The sequence below is a fragment of the Malurus melanocephalus genome, unplaced genomic scaffold, assembly GCF_030028575.1.
Source record: "Malurus melanocephalus ecotype Western Australia unplaced genomic scaffold, MMel_1.1 scaffold_163, whole genome shotgun sequence".
Taxonomy (NCBI): Eukaryota; Metazoa; Chordata; class Aves; order Passeriformes; family Maluridae; genus Malurus; species Malurus melanocephalus.
This window is the reverse complement of record NW_026623395.1, coordinates 1511865-1538906: the sequence shown is the minus strand read 5'-3', so window position 1 is coordinate 1538906 and position 27042 is coordinate 1511865. Positions and strand designations below refer to the sequence as shown.

The following is a 27042-nucleotide window of genomic DNA, read 5'->3' as shown; positions in this document are numbered from 1 at the left end:
TTTGCAAATAAAACAGGCTCATAAAAATAGAGAAGCAAATGTCCATGTTTGTCCATTAAAACTATTTTTGTTTACATTCAAGTACAACWTTTTATTCTTTTATATGTAAATACCTTCACACAACCTCAGCTGCACGATCATTCAAAATAATGAAACAGATTTATGAAACCTTAGGCAGTTTACATGGCAATTCATCTCTTTGAAATTTTGCTAGATCCATGGAAATAGAAAAAAGTAAAACTTCAGCAAGAAAACTATTTTAATTTCATGATGCTATGGTTTCAGTAGATATTTGATAACTGAAGAGAGGTCTAAACTTAAAAACAAAGTTTACTCCAACAAGAATGAGATGTCTCTACAGAAGGCAACAGTGACTCAGGTAAAGATAATATCTAAAATTTAAATTACCCAAATTCTTYTTGTTCTTACCTGTATATCTTCTAGCTGGCTTTCCAAAGCTGCTTTTACTGCTAACAATTCTTTKCCCTCCTTTTCAGCCTGTTTCAAAGCTTCTTCTAATTGTTGCTTCTCTTCCTGCAATGATGCAATTTGATACATTCAGAAACAGTGGCCAGGCCTTCAATCTGACAAGTAAACTGAGCTGCGAAGTCGGTTCTCCCTATCACTGATTATCCCAGTCCCAAACTGCGATTTGTTTTCACTCAGGTTTTTGATGGGAAAACCTTTCCTACACATCAGCAAACTGCATCCTGCCTCATAACAACCTGCTGGTTTTCCTTACCCTTCACTATGGTRTTGTCCACCCTCCTCTTTGTCAGTTTTTATTCTACAATGAAGTCATTGCAAACAGGAAGACAACTTAARGGGCTTGGTTTTTTTCCTTACTTCATATGTCTTTAATTTTTCCTTCACTGAATTTTCTTCTCCTTTCATATTATCAATTTGTTTGCGCAGCTCCTCAGTTTTCCTCTCCAGCTCAGTAATTGTTCTCTTCAGTTGTTCATTTTCCTCCATCAGTTCTTTGACTTTATTTTCTATACTAGTTCGCTCCTCTTGTGCAGCATTTCTTTCACTTGCAAGGACAGCAGCACTCTAGCGAAAACAAATTATGTCATGTTTAAAAAATACCAGAAGAATGATGCTGTTTTCCAACAGGATTTTCATAAGGCATCACAGCAAATATAGTTAGGATCTAACATTTAAAAGTCAACAGAGACTTTAATATTTAGCATTTTTTCTCCTTGGGCATATCTACAGATAAAGTAATATGTGATACCTGAACAGTTTCATGCTTGTCATCCCATATTTTCACCTTAACATCTTCCTCTTTATTGCCCAAAATATTTAATTACCAAATCCCATTGTTAGGTAAGGTAGCAAAACCACTATACCAAGTAAACTAAAAAAATTAACAGATGGAAAAGTCATATGGACCTTTAAGGAAGAACATATTTATGAAGMGTGTTTTCCACAGTAACACAAAATTTAGGCAGCCTCACCCCACCGATGATTACAAGCACTAACAAACAACACACTACATCCACACAACTATTTGTGGAAATGTGAAAAAATGACAGATAATATAAAGAGGCACTAAAAAACAGTGGGCAGACAGGAGGATGCTACTGGAAAAAAAAAGCCTGCACCTATTTTAAAACATGGTCCTACAAAGAGTTGTGTCAGCCCAGAAGAGCCCACTAAGGACTGGAAGTAGCTTGCAGTGGTACTGGTGCAGTTCTACCTGCAGATTATCCAGCCCATGCCTTGGGCCATGCTGAGTCAGCACAAATACAAATCATCATGAACTACCATCACAACTTGTGGCAATGGATTTTTGAGGGTTTTTTGCAGGGCAACTGGCTGGAGCATATAACTTTTCAGAGCTAATCCTCATGTCACCATTTACCCTCTAAAAAACCCACCATTTACTGTGGAAACACCTTTCTACAGTGTTACAATATCTGTACTCTTCTAACACAGACCACCTATGTACTCATAAACTTTTAATTCTGTAAAGAGCTGGAAGGATTTAATCTCTGCTCTTCATTGACTTCTCATTTAGAATCCCCTCCAAAGAACATAAAAGAACCCAAGATAGATTGTGTGATTCTTGCTCCTGGGCGTTCAGGGGCTGATATAAAACAATATTCTRTACAAAGATCTGGTTCTCAAGTGCAGGCCCACTGCCTTCTACACCAAGACCTTAAACAACAGCAAGAACACCAGAAAGACATGGGCACTGGACTAGACCAGGATTCTCTCCCATGGCCATGGCTGATGTTTACAGACAAAAAGAGGAAGAACTTCAAGCCTGTCCTCATGTACTCTCAGCCCTCACTGTTTTTCTTCCATGAATGTATTATCCATTAATTTCTCTAATTCTTCTCCAATCCATTTATACTTTTGGCCTCTACTTTATCTCGCAACAAAAAGTAATTACACATTAATTACTGAAGCACAACATTTTTCATGTGGAATTGCGTTTATCTTGGTGAAAACAAAAAAACTCCTACCAAATTACTCATAAACCATTTTGTAAAATGTTTTATGAAAGCATGAMAAATACTTTWTTCRCTTATGCTATTTTTGATTGCTGCTYCTGATCTTCCCCTCCCATTACCCAATAGAATAAGCCAAGTTATATAAAAGMGTGTTTACAAAGAGTGCCCTCACTAGACAGTTTTCTAGCAAGCAACAGCTTTTAAACCATGCAAATTAGTTTGATAAAGCGGTAACTCAGAAAACACTCAAGACTGTCTACAGGGTCAATGAACTTGTTATACAAAAACTGGCAGCATAAGCAGGCTGACAAGTTCTGGTCTTTTGAAAATACTGAAAAAACTTGTTCTTCTAAGTACATGACTAGTTGAAAGCTCTGAAATAAATCTCTGTTGATGTTTTCAATTTTCACATACTGAAATTTCAATAACATTTATATATTCCTTTAATTTTTAATTTCTGCATGCAGCAAAGTTTTACTAATTAGCAAGCACTCCACCAGTGGCTCCTTTTWGTCTCATTTCTCCTTTCTGGAGCTGAGTGAAAGCAGCTGAGGCATGCTGGGGAGTTCAGTCAAAGGAATGTTGAATTGTCTGTTCTTTTTCATCCAACTGCCTRCACAGGGCTGCACAGTGAGAGAGGACCACAGTAGACCCACATTAGACCTGGAGATTCCACTACATCTACCATGGTGTGCTCTAATTTCCCAACAGAGGAAGCAGTATTTATCTAAAAATGGATGCACACACACAAAAGTAAACAATACAAGAAAACTCCCACAGATCTACATATGTAAATTCAGAGGTAATAGCTATCTATATAAAGTGAGTTAACCTAAGAGGTTCAAAATTAAGTTCGGATCACACAGATGCAGTTTTATATAGAGATCTGCTCCAGTCTGCTTTTTGATGTATGTATCTTAGGATACAGACCCTAAAATTAAACTAAACTATTATTCACTCTMCTTTTTCACTATGTATTTCAGTATGTCAGCTGGAAGTTAGGTGAATATATGCAAAACATAGAGAGGCATAAAAGGCAAGCTGCGAGTATTATCTTTATTAACCTAATTTAACATCTCAGAATTAAAATCTCGGAACTAAAGTGGACATATAAATAAAACCTGCCTAAAGTTTCAGCTGATTGAGTGACCAGCATTTAGCCAGAGGATCTTCACAGGTCTCTAATGACCTTGGCATCATTACAAGGTTTACACCTGCCCAAATTCTCTAACATGGTAAGTACAAAATTCCTTTCTTTCACACACACACTTTTTCAAGATGGTAGAAAACTCTCTTCATATATAGGGGGAGCTGCACTGTATTGTAGTTGGAGAGGGAATGTTTTTCTTACTTATATTCTGAGGAGAGTATGAGGAATTTTCTTCACCATATGGTTTCACTGTACACTATTGTTTCAATTTCTTTTCAASTTGTTTTAGACAAGAAAACACTGGAGTATCTTTCTTATCAGTTTACCTCACACAGCTGTACTAWACACGTAAGGCATAGAACATCACCYTGAGGATAYTGTTCAGGAAAATGCTAGACAAAACAATCCCAAAGTATCTTCAATTTGATAGTGAAGTTTAAACAAAGTCAAGCCAAACAAATACAGTTTAGATGCTCTTTATGTAGAAAAAACACACACAGCATCACTTCTCCAAAAGAGTCAAACAACACAGCTGGGTCTAGATAGAAAAAAAGCTATAATCATTCTTCCCCAGAGTACTGAGAATGTACTGCAGAGCTTTTCACTGGTATAAATGGTGTTTCTGAATTATAAGAACCTTTGGCATATCCTATAACACATTACCACAGAAAGTTAAGGTATCAAAAGTCTCCACAGCTCTTGCCTTCCTTTATTCTCCGCTTTAGTCTTATCGGGCACCCCACACTACCTTCTACCTCCCTTTTAGGCCTGCTCTTGAGAAAACAGGTGAACATGATAGGAAAGAGCCCAGGTATCATTGCAGAGCACTCACAAAGAAAACAAGCTTAGAAATGCAGTATGGAGAGATGTTGTAGCAGCACCATTAGGAGAGAACCTGGTGGAGAGAGATCCCAGTCCATATATTGAAAACTTACATAAGGTTCAGGCCAGCAGCTATCAGATCATACATGGATTCTGCTGACACACAAAAGGATTGCTGTGTCCCTTGCCTATGGAACCTCTCCACACAGGCAGTGTGCTCCACCAGCCCCACACAGGCAGCAGGCAATGCAGAGATCATATGTACCATTTAGCACTCGGTCATCAGTGATGGCTCACTATATTCTACGTAGAATTTCCCTAACAAAACACAGCAGTAGAAGATATGAAAACCACTGCACTGAAATTACAGTGAAATTACTTTGTACGTTGATAAAGTCCGAATGGCAACTCCTGCACTTCATTCAATACTGCATTCACAYTGCACTTCATTAAATACTGCACTTCAACAAAAAGGAGTTTAAACTGTCCAACAGTATCTGCTAACAGCCAGGTTGTGTCTGTATGAACCAGGATTCGTGTTTTCAGTGAAAATTCTGGGACTGGCTCACACACTCAAAAAAAGCAGTTAAAGGCTATTTGCAAAAGCATTCAATGAGTGGGTTAGAGTGATGAGGATTAAAGAAGGAAAATTGAACATTGAAGAGGTAGTAAGTACAAATGAAGAAAAAGCCAGAGGGAGATTGTGCTGTGGATCCATATCTCTCACCTTGTATGTTATAGTGCTGCACGTAAACAGTGTGAGTTAACTCATGGTCCTWAAGGCTTAATGACATTACATCAATTCATGAACCCCGTTGGCACCCATTCATAAATCCTTTACATTTATTTATTCATTTGGGGAAGTTGGAAAAGTTTTGACAATTATTTTAACTAAGTTTATATAATTTAACCCCAGTAACAGAACTGGGTGAAGGTCACAAAGTAATGATTTAAGCTGAATATGAAACATTAACAGCCATGTTGTTAATATGAGAACTTTAGTTCACAGAATTGTGGATCAGTCTCTTCAGAAAGTTTAAAGAAGATTATGTACGTAAACATACAGAGCACAAAACAGACAAAACTGGTTAAACAAGATTCTTGACAACAAAACCTGGAATGAAATATTGTATATTCAGGCACATTTRCTATAAAAAGGGGGGAGGAAAAACACCAAAACACCTCTGCAAAAATCAAAATCCCTCAGAAAACAGGAGRAGGGAGGGGAAATTTATCAAATATTGAAGTGGGCTCTTTGGATCTTAAAATTAACATATCTGAATTTCAATTCTGCCATTTCTTCACTATGATATATAAAACATGCTTATTTCTTTTTGGTCCTACTTAYTAGTTGTGATAGCACATTTTAGTAAATCAACTTACTATTTCTATTTACGGCATTGTATAACAGAATTATATTTATGTAAGTAAATAGCCTATAGCATTTTGCTTACTATGCTTACTTGCTCACATTTGTTTTGTCTTTCCTTTCAATCTGTCCTCACTATGTTTTGCAGGGCATATTCAGTGCCTTCTATTCCCTACTTTTAGCCTGTTTTACATTCAGATATTCATCTCCTCACTCTCTAAAGGAACAATACCTTTCTCTTAATAACCACATCATTTGAAGACTTCTTCAACCACACTCATATCACCTTCTCATTTATTACTTTTGAATCCAGGAAATATTTTATTATACTTTCTCAATTTTATAATGTTTAAATTCCTGATTTAAGACTATGTAAGCCTTACCAGCAAAATGATATTACAGAGATTAAGTAAAAGGARCTGGAATGGGTTGCAAATTTTGGGAGAAGGCTGAGAATAAAGAAAAATAAGGTTGTCTAGAAGAAAGAAAACACAGATGTACAGAGAAGGTCCCACAATACAAAGTTGTCTGTGACTGACTGAAGATAAGCTTCTGCACTGTGATGTTGCCATTGTGCCAGAGTACACATGCAGTAACTTTACTTATTAGCCCAGTAGTGGACTCAAACCAAATAAAACAACTTATCAAACCCTAAAAGAAAGATATATTAAAAARAATCAGTTTCTGACCACAAAAAGAGATCACATATGGCAGAAAATAATCCACAGTGTTCAATAATCAGTGATTTTTTTAACGGTTCTCATACATTTTAATACTAAAGCTTAAAGGATTAGTCAATCAGCTTGAGAACTTAAAGAGTTTACTGCAGAAATGAGTGAGGCAGCAAAGAGAAAGGACAGTTTCACACCTAAGGTACCCAAAACCAACCCTAGAGAATCTGTGGAGTCTGTTCTTGTCTCTCCCAAAGAGAGGCAACTCACTCAGCTAAAACTTTCCAAAGGATCAATAACTACATGCTCCTTATTTTCCTTAGGTACCTCAGTGTGAATATGCACAATTAAAGGATCCTTTCAATACTAATCTCTCTGCCTCTTACTTTCCTATACTTAAGACAGAGAATAACATTACTTAAAAGATGTCAGGAATTAAAAGTTTGTGAGAAAATCTCTATAATCCTCCAGAAGTTTTCAATAGTATGTATAAGCTGCATTTAACTCATAGAGGAGAGTGAGAGAACGTATGCACACACACATATACAAATATATATAAAGAGATACATATATATGTGAGGGGGTGTGTGTGTGTATGGTTTGATTTGGTATGTGCACCTAATCTGCAAAGTTTTACCCAGCATAGATCTAGTTCTCTGACACACAGTCACAGCTGCTAGAATTTATATGCATGTGGCATTTGGTTTTCAGTTTTAGGCCCATGAAATACAAGGGAACATCACCAGTAAAATACATTTCCTTCACCTTCCATCCTGCTCCTTTCATGTGTTCTGCCTAACACAAAATTAATCTAATAAAGCTTGACTTTGTGTCCTTGCATAGAGTTATATATGTCCAGAAGTATTTTAAAACATATTAAATATAATCAAGACCAAGTTAAAATAAAACAATATTGCTCCAACAYCTTTGTTGCAGAAATCTCAGTAAAGCAAATATATTTATATACTATTCTACCCTCAACTTTAGTGCAACCAGTGAACAGATAACAGGCATCAAAATCTTTCMCACCACTCACACTCATTACTGTGCAAACTCAAAGAAACTGGATGGAACACACAAACAAGGTCCTTAGATGCAAATGAAATGTTCAGTTTTAACCCAAATACAGAAAAAAATACTTTTGGATAGGAATGCAGAAAATATTCTGTGGCTCCACACCTTTTTTTTCACCACACCCTCAACACTGGCAAACATATGAGAGAGGTTGCATAACTGATCATTAAAAAACAGTTTTGGCTGACTTTGGTGTTTTAGCTGGTGAAACTCCCCTTTGGCAGTGACTACACACTATGGGATCCTTAGAGGCCTTTTACAAAATAAAGGAACACCTAAAGTGCATGGAAGTTTCGTATCTCATTCACCACATACTAAAACGATTACATTTTGGCTAAATTCACTGCTTATCAGACAAAAGTCAGCAATTTTTTCTAAAAACCTTTACATTTCTTTTCAGAATCCAGTTTGACTGAGCCTGTCCAGTTCTGGGTTCCCCAAACCAGGAAGGACACTGAGGGGCTGGAGCAGGTCCAGAGAAGAGAAAGAGAGCTGAGGAARGGTCTGGAGCACAAGTCTGATGAGGAATGGCTGACAGATCTGRKGGTCCCAGCCTRGAGGAGGCTCAGGGGTGAACTTATCACTCTACAGCTCCCTGRCAGGAAGGTGCWGCCARGTGGGGKTCGGTCTCTCTCCCAAGGAGCASTGACAGAACRAGAGGACTTGGCCACAATCTGCGCCAGGGAAGGTTTAGGTTTGACATTAGGAAGAGCTTTTTCACAGAAAAGGTGATTAGACAGTGGWACGGSCTGATCAGGGAGGYGCTGAWGTCACCRTCCCTGAAGGTGTTTAAAGAAAGACTGGAYATGGGACTTGGTGCCATGGAGTAGYTGCCACCATGGTTTTTGGCTACAGATTGGGCTCAATGATCTCAGAGGTCTTTTCCAASCTAATTGATTCTGTTATTCTGTGAAAACTATTTCAACCAATTAACCATTTGTTCTTCAATAGCCATACCTGAAGAATAAAACTCCATTCAAAATGAGCTGAGGCACAAACTGGAGCTTTTTAACGGAAAAGACTTAACTTAACCTTAACAGACTTTCAAATATTTTTTCCCTACTCATAATTGTGGAATCTAAGTAATGACACTATTATCTTTCAAAATCTCCTGAAAAAAGGAAATGGATGTTGCTGCTCACTTCATTCTATTCCTGGTGTAGGACATTTCAGGTATCAAAACATTGGCTGTTGAAACCAGCTCTGAAGATTCATAGGACACCTTTTTAGACTGATGCTGAGCTCATCTACCTTCTTGAACTACATGTAAAAAGTCTCATGYGGCTTCAGGGATTCAGAACTACCCAGCTCCACCAGATGATCCAGAGGGGGTTAGCAGTGATGGAGATAYCAAATATCTTTCTATTGTTTTTTCCTCTTCTTTTTGTATATTAACAAAATAGTTTAAATAAAACAACTAGACACAGACTTTCTTAAGTAACATGCAGGTGATTTTCAGAGAAAGAAAAAACCACAAACCATTCTACACCCAAAGACTGACACCAAGGCATAAAAGACAAACATAGTGAAACTCCACATAGGGACAACCCTTTAATTGTAATCACTGTTAGCTCTTCTGTAAAGAGAGCTTCTGAAAGCAGTATTACTTGGCTATAGTCATCTATAGTTTTCAAAGTTCATGAATGCAAATAACAGGTCTTATTTCTGTTKGTACCTCTGCTTGTAGTTCCAGCATTTTTACCCACTGTGCATCTCTAGGCAATACTTCTAACCYCAGACACTATTTCTTAAAGCTGTTGGAAGCCCTGGGATGAATAATGGAGTAACACTGGAGAGCATGCATAATAAAATCTCGTATCTTTGCAAAAGGAGTATGAAAACTCCTTAAAAGCAAAATGGAGTGCCAGGCTACCAACCCATTCACCCACGCACCCCATCCTCCCTACTCCCCAAAGAAAGGCAACAACAAAAACAACCCAAAGCTTCTGGAAAAGCACCTAAATGCACTTACTGTTTTTCTACCTGACACTGATTATATTTATTCTTCTCATCATCTCAAAATGAGGCCTAGCCAGCATTAACACATGGCTATGCCTTTGGAAGTTAACTATTAATAGCTACCTATTAAAAGGGTCATTGGTTTTTTCCCYTCTCTTAGCGAGCTACACTGCAACCAGCTAAAATTCTCTGCTGTACTTCAAGAGATTATTCAGTAAGCAAGGGCACAAATTTACAAACAAATCAGACTGATCTATCATTTCATTTCAGCTAGAGCCATTCTACTGACTTTTTAAACATTCACTTGCGATAGTTCAGAGAAAAGATTTGTTTTCTTACAAGGTCATTTTCASTGACTGAAACAGTACCATGTCCTTAATATTACTTCTAAAACTATTTAGGTTTTCATTTATGAGATGTAAGAAAGGTTTAAATACCTATATTTTAAGACTGAGAATGCAGCCCTCTTTTACACAGAGCGTATTAAAATTTTCCAATGTAGGCATGACCTAACATTTATATATGTTATAAAATCCAGGGCCAGGAAAGTATTAACCTCTTAACCAGTACCTSTATCAATGTCATATTATCCCCCTGGCTATGTCTCATGACATACTCAGACTGGCTTATACTAACAGTCTTTTGAAGGTCAGAAGTTATTGGACAGATTGGAGTAAAATATTAACTAACTCTGTGTTCATGTTGTTCCCTCCTGTTTGACACAGCCAAACACTTCACGCACATACACAAATGAACGTACACTTTCACAAGACAAATCACCTGAATACATAAACTGGCTTATGCTAATAAGGATCAGAGATCCTCCTGATGGCATTAAAGAAGYAGCTGGCTGTGCAAGCTCTTGCCAAGCTTCAGAAACCAAAATACCAAAAAAACCACACAAACAACCCCTGCTTCCCAAACTAGACCTACCAAAATAGTCCTAGCAGAGGAAGGCTCACAATAGTTAAATGACTGTTACAGATAAAACAGAATTGTTTTTTGTTTATCCTACAGATGTAGGATAATCAACTCAAACAGGACTTTTGCAGGACCATTTTGYCTTTCTTAACTCTAAATACAGTATAAAACCCACTCAGTTGCAGGCTCATGGTACTGTCTGCACCCAAACACACACATGTACCCACCAAATAAATGGAGGAGTAAATTGCAAGGAAATGAAAGACTAGAAGAGGTGGAACTTAAAGACACAGTCACCAAGTTACATATTCAGAGTGCTTTAGAGGCATATTTTACATTCTTGTTGACAACACTAATATTCCATCATTTGTTTGGTACTCCATTTAATGGGCCCTAAAAACATGCYTGATGCTATTACAAACTTCCTTTCCACACACAGAACAGACACGTAGAGCAAAACAAACCAAATCTGTCTCCCAAATTTTTCACACAGAGTTCTAAAATAGGACTTCCAATAATGATGCATATTTAAGGGATGCCTGAAGCTTTCCTTCCACCATCACATTTTGGCCTGCATATTCTCCCTCACTTTGCCCCACTCTGTGTCTCTACCACACTGAAAATCAATCAGAACCTTACCAGGCTTTTAGAAGGATGCTAAAAGAGGGCAGAAAATGAAAGGAGGAGAGGGGTTAGGTCATGAAAGATGAAACAATGACTTGGACCAGTCAGTCCACTATTTGACTCTGTACACAGTTTAGATCAATTACCAATCACCTTCTAGAWCTGAAACAAAAAAGTGTTATTTCAATGTAGCAAAAGCTGCCTCAGACAGCCAGAGGAAATACCCACCAGTGGCATTTAAAATCCTAGATCACTTTATCTAAATCTTYTCCAATTGTTGTGTGTCTTGCTTGAGGTGAACAGACCAGCCTCAGACACAGTATTATGGATGCAGATTCAGATGAGTTATGGATGTACAGATAAGAGGGCATAGCRATGTTTCCATGCCCAAGTAATTCTTATTGTACCATTTGTTTCTTTTACTGCTATCAAAACCATGGGTTTTTAGCATGGTTTATTATAACCCCAAGATTTCACCTCAGAGCAGAACAAGGTAGTGGGATCCTACTGGGTTTTTACATATATACATATAATTTTACAGTTGCACACATCAACATACATTCTAAAATAGATTCTCAGAATGTACTAGATTTAGTTATGTTTCATTTTACATTTCAACCATGAATTCCAAGCCATTTCTAAAAAAAAAAAAAAAAGACATACCAAGTATATCTCAGTATCATTTGGAAAGCTTAGGCTAGTTTTTATTGAGCTTCTGCTCTATATGGGAGATTTTTATTAGCTTTGAGGAAAAATCTTAATATTATCAGGTTAAGTAGAAMAAGATTCAATAGTTACTTTTAATGTCAAAGGTTTTTATAGTTCTGTGCTAGATTCACATAAATTAACAAGATGAGGAAAAATCAAAACCAAAACTTCTTCTCATGTATAATACYCAGAGATTTATATTATTTTCTTATCTTAAAGGAGTACATTCCTAGTTCATAACACGTGCAGAATGCAACCGCTTTCTTTTGCTGTTCCTACATTTGCTCTGGTAAACTTCCTTCACTTTTATCATATCACAAGTGTAACACACACATCAGCAAATGGTAACGTGATCGCCAGCTTCACTGAATTTTAAAACATGTTGATAATTTAATCAGCACTAAACTCAGACTGTTTTATCATTCTGAGAACAAGGTCAGACGTATGACATAATCAGTCAAGGTCAGGCTTAGATAAGCTCCTCATACGTGATGATTACAGCTTTTTCTGAACAACATCATTCGTTCAGACTCCTTCTCTAAATACAGATGCACATTTGAAGTGCGGTGCAGTTTGCAACTGCATTTCTGAGCTGATACAATTTCAGTGGAATTTGAACAGTGSTAGTTGCAATATGCTACAACCTCTTACCCGGAGCATCACATTCCAAAAGCTGTTTCCAAATTTTACTGAAACAGTGGCACTTCATCTACAGTGACAGAGCACTCATGGTTAAAATAGTACAATTCTGGACTGTTGTGTTGTGGAGTCAGATAAAATTATAGAAATTTTCCTATGACRTTAAAAACTGGAGTGGATTCATATTAATCTCTGTCCCAGCACTTGACACTTGCAATTATGAAGAAATCTGTTCTTAATCAGAAAGACATTTATTTTTTTGATTTATTATTAAATTCAAGGAAATTATTATCCCATAGAGGTATGTTATGGAAGAGTAAAACTCAACTGACACACTGGTCTCAGTCTCAAAAAACAAGCAATGAAGACAAGAATAGTCACAGCCACCTCAAGACCATCACAAGCAAAAGACGTAAAACAAACGTAAGTTAAAAAGTTAAGTTGTAGAAAGAAAAGTAATACCTTAATATCTGTGGCCATATATAAAAATCTCTATTAAAAAAAAAAACAAATAATGACAATAAAAACCCAATAAAACCCCTGAAACGGGCACCACATCACTGAGCATGAGAACAGAATCATAATGATAAACAACCCTGCTCTGTTCTTCTATCAGATAACCTTGGATACATTTCTAACATTATTTCCAAACAGATCTATGTGGTGYTCTAATCACACAGACTAAATGCACTGTACATTACCTATCTGACACTTCCAGCAGATGAAAGTTCTGTTGATTTAACACTGGCATAAAAACTACATCCTTTCCTCCTGCAAAAACTTTCTGAACAGCCTATATATCACAAAATGTTTTTATTCATTGTACCAATTATGATGATTTAGGTGCAACATAAGTACAAACACTCTTGCACATAGAGGTCCTGCTACAACCTGATTGATCGAACAACAGTATCCACATTTTCTGCATGACAAACCACTATCACAGCAGTTATACTCTTGTTTTCTTCAACAAACACAACAGAATGGCTCCTTCCACTAATCTTTGATGTAGATTTCTTGTGTCCTGCCAGCTAGTATGAATCTTTTCAGCTTGCAATAATATTAAAAAAAAAGAAAGAAAAATGACCAGGCCAAGTAGCTTCAATTATATGTCTCCTGGGTATTTCAGATTAATTATAAACCAAATAATTAACAATATATATGAGATCACAGCAGATCAGTCAGCTAACTTCCTTCAGATACTGGTTATACTTTCCTGATAAATGATACATCAAACTCAACAACTAAYAACAGCCACTAGGCATAAAGATAATGCTGTGCTTCGAAAAAATSAGTGAGTACAAATACTATCAAGATTTTCAAAAAACAAAAGAAAACACCACCTTCCAATTATGCATGTTTAAAGTTTTACTTCAAATAGAAACAAAAATTTCAACTAAAATGGGAAGAGAACTGGTACTTAGACCAACATTAATAAAAAAAATTCCACTTTTGAACAGCTTATTAAATTTAGCATTCGATAGACTATGTCATGCAAGCAAATAAATGCTATTTATAACTATCTCTAAGCCACAGCAACCCAGTCACAGAACCATTTCCCAGACTGTTATTGTTATGCCAAACAGACTACTCTTTCATTTCTTGTCAGCTGTAATTACAGTTCCATAATTGAAATACAGTAAATTACCATGCACTAACTTTGAAAGATGGTTCATTGAGGTTGAGCTGTCACTACAATTACKGTGTAATAAAAAATGATAATTTAAATGTTCTACTTTTCTCTCAAAGAAAAGTTAATTCCGTTCATGTAGTTCAGACAAGTCAAATATCTTCATGATGATGTAAAATAAAGAGAAACAACACATTTAAGCAAAGCTGAACAATCTCAAGTACAAGTCCCACGATGCAGAAACAAACCAGCACTTMCAAAAATTTCTAACCTCTGTAGAAAATTGCACATATAAAAACAACCTTTAAGGATTGATACATCTTAACAGGATAGAAATAAAAGGATAATCTTTATCAGAATTCAATCACACAGTATCTATCCAGCATCTTCCACATTAGCTTCTACTTTGCTCCTAGAGTACATAACGATTTGGAAACTTCTTTCAAGCTTCAAGCTTAATTTTACCTCAGTTCTACAATATGTTTTAGGTTACGACCAGTAAGATAACTACAACTTACCTAAGACCAGTGTAGGTAACAGACAAATAAGCATGGACATTTTTAAGTGAAAAACTGGGCCTACAGTTCTGACATATAGGTCAAGCACAGTTTGCCAGCAGAAATTTTCTCAAAGATTTGAAAAAAAATGAGGGAATACAGAAAAGACACAAAAAGCTGTCACGTAAAAAGAATGTTCAAAATTTCAAAAGAACTGTTCCCATATTAAAAAAAAAAAATCTTTCAAAATATTACTACCTGCTCTCTCTACAAAAAAAAATTCACAAAGGACAACTTGTGGAAAACAATAATAAATACACATATCTGAAACCTGTTCCTATTCTCCCTCTCACTAAGACTTCCTGCTGATGCTGGAAGAGGCAATTCCTTCAGTAGTGTTTTCTTCCTGTCTGATTCAAAACACCCAAACCCCTGATGTTTCCTTGTGCTGGCACTCCTTTGATTATTCAGTAAACAAGCTAAGTTCAATAAATGAAAAGGACACAAAATAAAATGCAAAACCCCACACTGATATTGAACCCCACACTGAATGGACAAGGTGGGAAAATGCAACCAGGGAACAGGATGTGACACAAGAAGCAGAATGTACRAACAGTGGGCTGCAAAGCACTGCAGAGAACTGCTAGTGTTTGACTGGCAAAGCACACTGGTGCTCTTCAAGGGCATCCTCAAGGTTTTGGTGATTCTGCTTAAACAGACAAACAAATGCTCCTCTGTGCTATAACCCCATCTATCCTCCCTCAAAGTTTGCAATTAATTTAAGCAAATTTAGTAAATAACTGCTTGAAGAAAGGACAACTTCAGCTGTGACAAACAGTCAAAACATCAGATGTGTACGAAATAAAATTTACTCTCAGCARTCAAGAATCTCCTAGCCCAAATCTTTGCCTATTTATTTTGCTAAGAAAATAGTAGTATCTGAAAGCATCTGGTATACAGCATCTGMGAGAGGTGTGATTTTTCCCTGTCTAGGTAATTGTTATCACTTATGTACCTCTGTTGCTTTCTCCAGGCTCTGTCGTAGATCCAGCAATTCTTTATCATGTTGCTCTTTGAGTTTATCCATCTCTGTGTCATGGCTGGATACCTCTTCTTTAAGTGCTCCTTTCAAAGCTGTAAGCTCTCTCTCTCTCTTTCTCAAAATCTCTTCCTGTTGATCTTTCGCTATTAATACTTCTTGCAGATCCTGCTTCATTTGCATCAGCTCCTAAAGCCCAAAATCAAACACAGCTGTGTGACAAACAGTCCCTGTGGACATTCTGTTTCACAGAAAGAAAGCATATAAGCTACCCAAGGACAATTTCATATGACCWACATATTTTTTACAGTAAGCTAAGAATTCACTACACCCTTATACTAGAATTATACCACAGAGCTGATGTTTTGTATAATAGGCATATGTGCAAAACTATCTRAATATTTTAATGTGTGTATGTTATGCCATCTGCAAATAAAGGAGAAGTCACTCCTATGTCCTACTTTCAGTAGAGGTAGATAAGAATAAAGACAAAGCATTTTTCCCCCAGCTGCAAGAGAAACAAACTGAGGGATGATTCTTTGCTTTCTTTTCTACTGGAAAGAATAAATAAAGTTGCTTCTTCAAGTGCTGAAGACAAAATAAGTGCTTCCCAACCAAGTCCATATTTCACACCCTTCTTCCTCCCACCATGGTAACCCTAGAAGTCATTTCCCCTCCCCAAATTGCTGGGAAGGAAGTGCAGTCAGCGAATCTGAAGACTAAAGATACACATGCATACTAACCTCTGTAGAGACCACAGAGTWACAGAAACAATCATAAATGCACAGTTTYGAGAATTCTTTAATTTGGTATTTCKCAAGCTGTGATAACAGTWCTTTCAGAGAATGTAGGCTCCCCCTGCACTRAAGGAGGATGAGCACATCTAAATGATTCCGGATRCACATCATCTACTCTGCCATTAAAAGCCTATAACAGAAGGGATTCTACCACCATCCCAGAGAGGACCTTCCTCTGTTTAAATATCAGTATTAACAGAAACTTTTTCTAACACTTTCTTTAAATCTCTGGAGCTAAGTCTCTCATTTCCTGTTCTAACTCCACACAACATAGAAAAATTGATCACAATCACCTTTACAGCAACATTGTGTAAGACATGTTCTTGACTCTTCCCTCACTTCTCCATTCAGATTGAAGTTCTTCATATGTTATATTTTTCAGTACTATCACCATCATTTCACATTCCCCTACTAAYGTTCAACTTTCAACTACAGTACCTGAGATTTAAGAGAGTAATTTAAGGGTAATCAAATCTCACCTATACAAAACAAGGTAGTTATTGCAGCCAGCAGATCTTGCACGCTRACATCTTTAATATTCCTGCTCTGATACTCTTACACATCCTTATCAACAAATTTAATAAGCTGTTCTCTATTTAATAATCAGTGTAGTAGTACAACCAGGGCTACAGCCAAAGCCTCTTTCATCCCAAGGGGACAGAAACCCTGTAACTTTTGCTCCTCTCTACACTCTTATCCCTTCTCTTCTCTCCCGGTACCACCAATAGAAAGCCAACAATTTAGATTGCTTTGTTGAGTTATTTTAATTTTCTTAGCTAAATCTCATCTGGTCTTGACAATACATACAACTTCTTTCAACTGATCTTCCTTGTTCTGACCCCAGATCCTAACTGCTAAAACTGAGATTATTATCTGAGTGGGTAACTCACCCGTCTGTCAACCATTAAGGTATTTGTTCTCCTGCTCCATAAAACAATGACATTTACACTTTGTATTCCTTCTAGTGTTAATGTAGTTATGCTATGCTTTCTTAGGTCACCTAATAATAATACATTGTATTGGATTCATAGAATAGGAAAAGCAAGGGCATGTATTTCTTTCATCAGTATCTTAGTTCCCTCTTTCTTTGCATTTTTTTCTGATTTTTTGATCCTCCTTATAACCAACCTCAATCAGAATTTCTTTCTCCCCTTCATCAGTATGTTTTGCACTATCCAGTTCATCATGCATCTCAGAGAGCTGGTCTTGAAGATCTCTGATCTCAGTCTGGTGTTTTTCCTGCTCCATCTTCACTTGAAAAAGCCTCATCAACAAAAATCAGAGAGAATTTTTTAATTTGGAGAAAAATTATTTTGTTCATTAAAGTACCCACAAGAGCATGCAATATAATGAGGCTAAAAAAAATATCAGAGGTGTATAAACAAGAAATCTTCTAGCTAGGTATTTAAGTAGGAAGTTGTATTTTATTTCAGACCTGGTACTCTTATAATTCAAGTGTTTTCACATTTCAAAGACTTGAACTATATGTTTAGACATTGAAATATTAARAGCAATTTGCACTAAGAGCAAGACTATAAATTCAGCAAMCYCTCTTCCTTCCAAATATTCTAAAAMMATGRCTMTTTTAAATGGTAGAAGCTCTTCCTRCAGTAACAAATGTCACTCATCTGATTYCATCAACATATTCTGGAGACACAGGTACTTTTCATCTAAAAKGTTTAAAGAAAGGTATAAATTTCAATCATAACTTTTCTAGAATTAACTYACTCCTCCAGGTTTTGCCTGAGGTCCTTCTCATTTTCTTCCAGCTGYTTTTTTAAGGCTTCCTTTTCAGAAATACTTTGTTCAAGCTGCAACTGAAGATCTTTCAGGCTTGCTYGCGTAGCATCTCTCTCTTCTTTGGAATTTTGCTGATTCTGAATTTTGTACACCAAAAGTTAAGCAAAATAACAGACAGCAACTACAACTACATGAGTAATATGGTTTGTCTCTCAGTCCATATCAACAGATCAACAATTACCTCTGCAGATACCTAATTCTTTRTGCATGTGCTTAACAGCTTTATTCTCTGCTCCAAACTCCTCAAATACCAACAAGAGATTTGTTACAAAGGGTAACAATGCTATGACCAACAACCCTTTAAATAAGAAGTCTTCTGAAAAAGCATAGGTATATCTGGATTAAGAAGAATATTAAGCAAGAGAGATTTAGCTATAAAATCAGTTGTTACTTCTTTTAAAAAGTATATTTGAAATAGTGAGAAGCTTTATAACAACAAAGTGCTGTACCCTAGTTTCCAGATCCAGTTTTTTCTCTAACTCTTCCACTTTCCTTTCAAGTTCTGCTTTTTGTTCCTTCAACGCTTTTACTTCAGCTGAGGAATCCGAAACCTACAATTAAACAGACACATTTATTCCCAAAGCCAARATGTTCTTTGAAAATGGGTTCTTTCCTCTAATTTAAAGTAAAGCTATAAGCAAGACTAACAAAATGTAGCATCAAACTGCCTGAGCTCACCAGAGATTTTTCATATGGGTCATGCCAAGATAAGATTTTCAAAGGAACCATGATTTGACTTTCTTTAAACTTCTTGGTAATTGCTCAAGACAATAAAACAGAAAATATATAGAAAAAAAAAGAAAAATCCAAATTAGGCAACATGTGAATCAAATCATGAGTCCTTGGGGCCAATTTTACTGAGCTATCACTAATTATGCAAAATGGGGATCAAAGGAAAGCATACCCATATGTTAAGATAGACCTTCAAATGCCTTTCTTAGGCAATTTCTTAGGATGTATTTTGCAAATAAATAACACTGCCATTAATAACAAAAGCTACATGAGTCTCTCATTCCATGTCTGTCTTATTGCAATCMATGGATTAACATTTATCTCTGCAGATACCCAAGAAATTTTATRTGCATGTGCCTAACATTTTTTCTTCACTGCTCCAAACTTCTTCTAAAATACTAAAAAAGAGACTTCTTAAAAAGGGTAACTGYGCTGTGAGCAACTGCACTTAAAATAAAACCTTCTGAAAAAACACAGGTATATTTGTATGAAGACGGATATGAAGAAAAAAAAAATTGTTTTGAATAATTATACCCCAGGATAAAATAATAGACAATAAGCATTCAATCCTTTTCATGGCATCAAAATTAAGCTATACTCCTGAGGGACTACATTAACAGCCTAGTTAAAGTCAGTAAGGAGATTWAAAGTTTTAAATCCCTGTCTGAACACTGCACCACTTTGAAACAAGCCAAWGCAAATTAAAAAGTCTTTACCTGTGTCTTTCCAGCAGCTCTTGACTTTAAAGTCTGAATTTTCTCAAAAACCAAGTTCACTTTCCTCTTTGTTGCATCATCATTATCAGGACTTCTAAAAAAGACCGCACAAGTAAGCAACGATATGATCAAAGTTATTATTTTGTTAACATCAAACCAAATTCAGAGTGTCCAAACTAATGAAAATCGCCACAAAATGCCCCAAAACAATAATGTAATTTCTGATCTGTTTGTAACTATGACTTATTAAAATCTTCAAGGAGAGGGGTTAAAAATTTGTATTCCAAATGTTTTCTAAAAAGCCAACCAAACAAAAAAAGATGACTGAATTCTTGAAGTGCAACTCTCTTCTGTAAGACTATAGCTGTGGAATATTCAGATATTCAACAGGTATATTATTCAAACAGACTGAAATAAGAAGTAAATTAGTACTAGGTTTTACAAATCCTGACTACTGCAYCATAAAATAACTTTTGAACAGCTCCCAGAACCTGATACATCAGGAATGAAAAGAAATTTAAATGCTTCATGTATTTTTAATTAATTTCCCCTTCCTTTACCTTTCAGTAAGTTATCAGTACAAAATACCAAGTRAAAGAGTTACAGGTGGACAAAGGAGTAAATGGAGAGCAACAAGAGAGCTTCTGTTAAACTTTAGCAAATTTCTTGTTGCTTCAAAAACCCAAAGGCTTAAACTTCCATGAGGTACCATTTGAATTCTCCAATGACCTCTATATTATAGAAAGTTTAATTCCACATGTATTTAGAAGACAAACTATACTCTGATTCACAAGTTTCAGGTGCATTTAATCATATCCTGTGCAATACCGTATATAAGTGGTGATAACCTGGGAATTTTCAGATCTTAAAATGCCTTAGAGAATACAGCTGAGATACAGAATTGTGAAACAGATGTTTAATTACAGCTTTCACTTTTATTGTTTCACATTTCAAATGTAATAGAAAATAAATATTGAGAAAACACTATCCCCTATCCAAAAGTTAAGTGTGTTTACTGACCCTTCCTTAAGATAATTGTAAAGTATCTGCTTAGCAGTCTCTTCATTTGTTTGCTGTGCAAGATCTTGCTGGCCTTTTAGGAGATCAGGAGTTGCCTAAAAGATAAAGACAACAATCCTATGAGTTATAAATAGAAACAGTACAACTGGACTTCTCCTGTTCTACTATGAAAACATTTATGTACTGTGGACCTGAAGTTCCAGAAGATCCACTGGAGTATTGGCTTATTGCAGTAAGAAGTCATACTCCACACCAAAAGAAARAAGAAAACAACTTGATTTTTCAGACATATCTTTTCAGATTCTACTATTGTGCATTTATGCCTAASAATCATYGTAACATAATTTACAAGAATCTGTWTGGCTCCATCATCTTCCTTCACCCACACAAAAATCAGTTGTTTCATGAACCATGTTTTCTATATTTGTAACAAAAAATATTTTTTATATTTACATTTCTCCAGAACAATCTCATTTGCAAGTATTGTATGATGGGAATTTGTTCTAACAAAGACCAGAAAAATACACAATTAACAATATGGCACTTTTTGTATGATAGAGCACAAACATCAGCTTAAAGAATAAATTCAAAATTACCTGTATATTAGGGGCAGATGAACATGTTTTTACAGAACTCTTCTTGGCTCCTGATTCAGGTGTAGTTGTGATTTGGTTTGGCAACATCAAAGTAGAAGTTACTGTTTTAAYTTCCTCTCTCTTACTCTGTTCTGGGAGTGTAGCTGACCTACCCATCAAGTTCTCCATATTAGCTCTATTCTGTTTATGGCGTTGCAAAGAACTGCTGCTCTGAGTGTCTTTATTGGGCATTTGCAGTTTTCCAATACTTCGAGCAGAAATCTTCATCTCTTTGGAAGGTGACTTTTGATCTCTGGATAACTGCTTGTGAAGGCAAACTTTAGATGGTCTCAGCAAGTGCTCRGTTGACTTACCCAAGCTTTTACTGAATTCACTTAAATAATCTGAATTGACATTAAGTTCTAATGACAAGCCACTGTCAACRCTTCTTGATCTTTTACGATCATCTGGATGAATTCTATTCCTTTTTCCCGACCTGCCTCTTCTGTGAGCATCAATTTTCTTATCAAACTTTTCAATTAGCTGATCTACTCCTGGAAGYGAGCCAGTGTCAATATCACGGCCAGTTCCTGGCAAGAATGGAATGTATCTCCTGTTCTCATGCCGGTTAACATTGTCTGCATAGATGGCGTACTCTTGGTCATCCAGTAAAAATCTRTATAAGGAATTTGCAGAAGTGGGAGTAGCTGATGAGGACGATGATCTTTGTGAGCCATCCAATACTGGCCCAGTCGAATCTTGCCTGCGGAAGGGAAGAACATCTGGTCTAGGTTTTTTTGTCTCGGGATAAGCAGTGGGACTGACACATGGGGATCCTCCTGCAGATGAAAACGACTCTGAAACACACACCTCACTGGGGCTGATCGTGCTACTGGGACAATCCAGCAGCTGCTTATTTGGATCTTCTACTGACCTGTTCAGATGTATTTTTTTTGAATTTGCTTTGGTTGGCTCCGCAAGGTAAGCATTTGTTTTCTGTAGGGACACTACTTTAGATGAGGAAATCCAAGGCTTTGTTTCAGTTTTTTCATCCACAAAAGACTTAGATTTAATGCAAATAGAAGACTGGTAATTATCCAAGTTCAAGCTATTTTTTTCAGGATCGTAAGGCTGCAAAAGTTCAGGATGTCTTTGAAAATTCAACAAATTGGAGGATTTCATAGCTTCATCCTTAAAATCTGATGTTCCACTTTCCTTTTCATCCACATACGTTGTCTTCGATTTTTTAAGCATAGAGGGTTGCATGTGCTGTGTTCCAGCAAAWTTGGTGTGTTCACTGGTTTTGTCCTCCAACTTAAAAGCAGTATTGGAGTCTGCAGCTGGCTTGTTTACAGTCTGAGAAATGACCTGCTGTTCTTTTCCAGGAGGAGGAGGATTTTCTGACAAACATCCTTCTGTATTGTTCAGCACTATGTAAGGATGTCCATCRATTCCTTGGACTCTAATGCTGACACCATAAGACCCCGTCCTAGAATTTTGCACATTTTTAGTTTTTTGAGTCTCTTCACTTGCAAGTTCAAGAGTGACTTCATAGTCCTGCTGCATGTGTTTAAAACCAGCAAAATATGGCTCCATGTCTATTAGAGGACTACAGCTGAATAGGAGAAAAATTACAGAATTGTCATTGTTTCAAATAAGTAAATTATTWCATTAATTACTTCATTCCACTATTCAATGTGATTATGAAGACTAATGGCAATATGCAGGGAAATCAATATCCAAGTTCCACCAAGCCCAAAGCGAACACATTGTGACACAAAGACAGATGTCAGACTGACACATTCTGGATCAATGTAATGTTATTTTATKAATGTTATCTTCAGAGAGTTGCTCATTGCTTTGGAATCAAAAGACTTTGAATATAAACAACTCTAGCACAATGTATTGTGTGAAAGCATGACTTTTGGATATTTTCACTACATTTACTGTAAGACTGTACTCTGCACAAACAAATGATAATTTTAAAGTCAGTTAGTACCACCCATATTTTAAACATAAGCCCAGAGGAGCAAAACATAACCAGGCAGTTTTAGGTTTTATGAGTTTCAGGTAACTAAAGCACTGCAAGGAAGATCAGTATCCTCATTCCTTTGAGTTGTGGTTTTCATGTACTTGGGTTTCAACACCTGTTTCTAATGACATGTGAAATGAACTTTCTCATTAATTATCTCATTGTCACYCCTAAGAATAAACTTTCCTACAGATTAATTTAATGATCTCCCAAATGCAAGCTTGTTCCAAAAAACTCTAGCTGCTACCTCAAAACAAGAAACTGCTGAGCAACAAAAATGGAGAAGGAAGACCAGCATTTCCAAGGCTTACCAGTGCCTTTTTCAGAAGCAATGAGAATGCTAACTCTAGCCTATATGTGCCAAAATTGTTTCAATCTAGAAAATAATAAATTCAACCCTACCTGTGTTTTTAATGTTAAAAGCCATTCTTTCTTTCTCTAACAGCTGGGTTTGCAGGCAGTTTTAYTCTACTGTCTGTTCCAGATTACGAGCCAACTGTCTAAAGGCAGAGGCAGTACAGTGACAGTAAAAGCTGTGTCTATAAAAGAATGGAACACAAAACCGTGAGACTGATACAAAACCTGGAGGGAATAAACTTTTGAACTGAGCTGGAGAGTTGAGTCATCGCTGAAGCCTGACAAACACAAGATCACTAAACGATAGTAATCAGCAAGAGGAAACCAAAACAACAGGATGTGTCATGGAAAAACAAAGCTCTGCAGCCAGTTTCACTCTCCTGACTATCTCAGCATGAACCACCTCCCTCAGATATTTTAGTCAAGAGCAGAGTTCTCATTTTTTCCTGACAGTGAATGAAAATGTTTGGCTCAATATTCATAGCATACTAATTTCTATCCAATTCTTCCTCCTAGCAGGACAGCTCCCCTCAAAAATCTCTCTTCCTCTCTCTGAAAACCAACTTTAGGTCCTCCTCAACAGCAGATTTACGAGTTAAAATCACACATGGTTCATTTATTTGTATGTGACCATGTAAGTGAAAGAATCCCACGATTTATACATAGTTGGTAGCACTCATCTGCAATGGGTGAATATGTGAACATCTTTACAAAAGGCTCTTCACTTAGCAATTCCAGAGAGATTAGAAATGYCTCAAAGACAAACTGCTTAGTATAKGAAACTTTACACTACACCTTCAAGCTGTATTAGCAGACCTATAAGAGAGTAAAGTTTATTTGAATTTGTCAATATGGTAACAACTAAAACATATAAAAAGGGGTCAATAAAAATAAAGCTAAAAAAAAAGTATTTACATCACTCAGCATAAGGAACAGATAAGCAATACATTACAATATGCCTGTTTGGGGTGACTGCAAAAGCAGTGCTTTCAAACTTGTTGCAAAGTTGCCAAAAATATTAAATTAACAGAAAAAAACCCAACCAACCCCCTCAAAAATAACCACAAAAAAACAACATCCCTATTATCTAGTGGAAACATATTTAGGTTATTAATCTCCATTAAATTAACCATTAATATGTTTAAATTACTTCTAAAGCGATAAAGCAGTATGTGTATTTGTCTTCAAATGCATTGTACTAATAAAACCCTTAATTTTACTGTACAAAAGGATAAAACCTGGTAGAAATAAAAGATGTAAACTAACCATTTTTTACWTAATGCATTTTGTCTTTCTGGAACTTTGAAAGGAAGATTACACATATAARTTCCCATGACATCAACATGGACACAAGACAGATGACCCTAACTATTCAAATATTTGAAAGYTGTACTTAAAATTTCTATTTTATAGGATGTCAGGCTGCATTGGGTAAAGCGTTAACTACATAATATCAAATAGTTGTTTTACAATACATTAAAAAGTGGTTTTGCAATATTGTAAGCATTTTTAAATTAAAAACAAGCATTACTGGCTTTCRTCACACACAGCCTTTCTGAGGAAATCCTAAAACTATGTTAATTGATTAATTACAGTTACAGTCATCCTCCTGCACACACATTGTACAGTCACATCTCAGGCTTTGGCAGGGTTACAGCAATAGAGAAGGATAAGAGGACTGAAGCTATTTCTCTCCCATSTGTCTGCCCCACTCTTCTGACAGATGTCACCATGTCAAAAATGAAAACATCTGAAAACTGATGGCTGAGTACACACCCCAGCCATGAAAAACTGCAGACTGGCACTCTCAGGTAAATGAAATCAGCCTTGTGCTCCATGCTATGAGCGGCTGAAATCCTGACATCTGATACAGAGCAGGAGCGGACAGCCGGGGGCCCTGACAGCTACAACTGCCTGGGTTTAATCTTCTGTAAGTCTGCTGAAGCCCTCAAATGTTATGACAAAAYGGTCTGTTTACTCTTCAGCTTATGAAAAGAGGTTAGATATTTAAATGGTAGCTGGGAAGGCAATTTCCCTGTTTTTAGGGCTCCTTATTAGTACTAGAAATTACCTCAAAAAAGAGAAGCTTTTTATTTTAATAGGGAGAGATACGAATCCTAATTTCAGGTTTTCTACAAAAMTAATACTTTAAGTTTTAAACAATATATTCTTGCTAGTAGTTTTACTTGCTGTCTTAGAGTTWAAAAATACAATTTTCAGGAAACAGAAGCAATGACTTTGTTAAAGTCTTAATTAGGTGGAAGAACTGTCATTCTACCATATTATAAAATCAGTTCTGATCTCCTGTCTGTAAAGCAAGTATCATATCCAAATTAATCAGGACATAAAAAAAGACTACTTCAATAATTTTATTTTTTTTTAATATTCTACTTGCTAAAACAGATAATATAATCAAGGACTCATAACCATCAGCATCTTGCAATCAGATCAGCAAGTAAGGCACCATGGAATAATGGGAACAGCTATTTTGTCAGCAACRTGGCCTTGGACTGCTTGCGGTGAGCAGAAAATTTCAAACTGAATTTTTGTTTTAACTTCATTGTCAGGCATAGCAACCTTCAAAAACTTCTGTGAACAAACAAACAAAACTGACACCCAAAGCTGCTCAAGCCTTTCACTTTTGAGATTTCTTCCTAAAATAAAACTTCTTAAAGGTGTTTAAACACTCATTTTAAATACTGACTTCAGTAGGTATGGAAGACCCATATTTTATCATTACTCAGAAATGGTTTCATTTTTCTGAACATCTTTTTGTCGAAAATAGAAACTGTGGCATTTTTGTTTATAAAGCGAACTTGTCAGCAGAGGTTTTTTTCATATCTTAAAATCCAGTACACTGCACATTGTAGCAGTTTGTTGTTCAGTGGTAATATGATACTCTGCAAGGAACCAGAGGAGATAAACACTTGCAGGTTTAACACTTTTTCAAAAATTCCTTAAAAACATTTTCTTTCACAGCTGTTTTAGAGCTCGCTAACAGGAGCCATGAGAGACCCACCTTGCAAAAAAAGAAAAAAAAAAAAAAAACCTCTGTCATGTGGAACCCTGGCTGCCCTCCCTGAAAACATGTGCAGAAAAGAGTCTCCTTGAGAAACATACTCCCCTGCCAGGTGTGTCTCTTCCTTTCTTAACATTATAGCATTACAAAGGCATGGAGTTGTCTCCATTTCAGTTCTTCTTTAGCCAAATCTACAAGACAGAGTTATCCCAATCCTGTCAAATGCCAAACTCTGCATGAGAACCTTGCTTTCCTATATCCTGTCCACACCCCCTCATTACAAATCAGCTCTCGCTTTGTGCCTCAGCCTGGGAGCCAAGCACTGCCCTGGACGGACACGGCTGCTGGGACACAATGTCCAGGCAGAGACACCGAGCAGCCCGAGGGGGACACGCTCTCCCACCAGCCCGAGGGGGACACGCTCTCCCA

The 27042-nt window shown here is 36.5% G+C and overlaps 1 protein-coding gene across 3 annotated transcripts in view; it reads right to left on the bottom strand.

Moving 5' to 3' along the window:
* Window positions 1-27042, bottom strand: part of CGNL1 (cingulin like 1) — a 53828-nt gene that overhangs the window by 15947 nt on the left and 10839 nt on the right. For 2 of the 3 annotated variants that reach the window (XM_057372119.1, XM_057372121.1), the window contains exons 2-10: window positions 21227-22820; window positions 20631-20725; window positions 19611-19704; window positions 18612-18713; window positions 18091-18239; window positions 17491-17626; window positions 15542-15754; window positions 847-1053; window positions 430-534 (exon numbers count right to left, since the gene is read on the bottom strand). In XM_057372119.1, the coding sequence (XP_057228102.1) occupies window positions 430-534; window positions 847-1053; window positions 15542-15754; window positions 17491-17626; window positions 18091-18239; window positions 18612-18713; window positions 19611-19704; window positions 20631-20725; window positions 21227-22801 (2676 nt within the window). In that variant the 5' untranslated portion in view covers window positions 22802-22820. Of the gene's footprint in view, window positions 1-429; window positions 535-846; window positions 1054-15541; window positions 15755-17490; window positions 17627-18090; window positions 18240-18611; window positions 18714-19610; window positions 19705-20630; window positions 20726-21226; window positions 22821-23639; window positions 23777-27042 lie in introns of all 3 variants that reach the window. The other variant, XM_057372120.1, reaches the window with a different exon arrangement.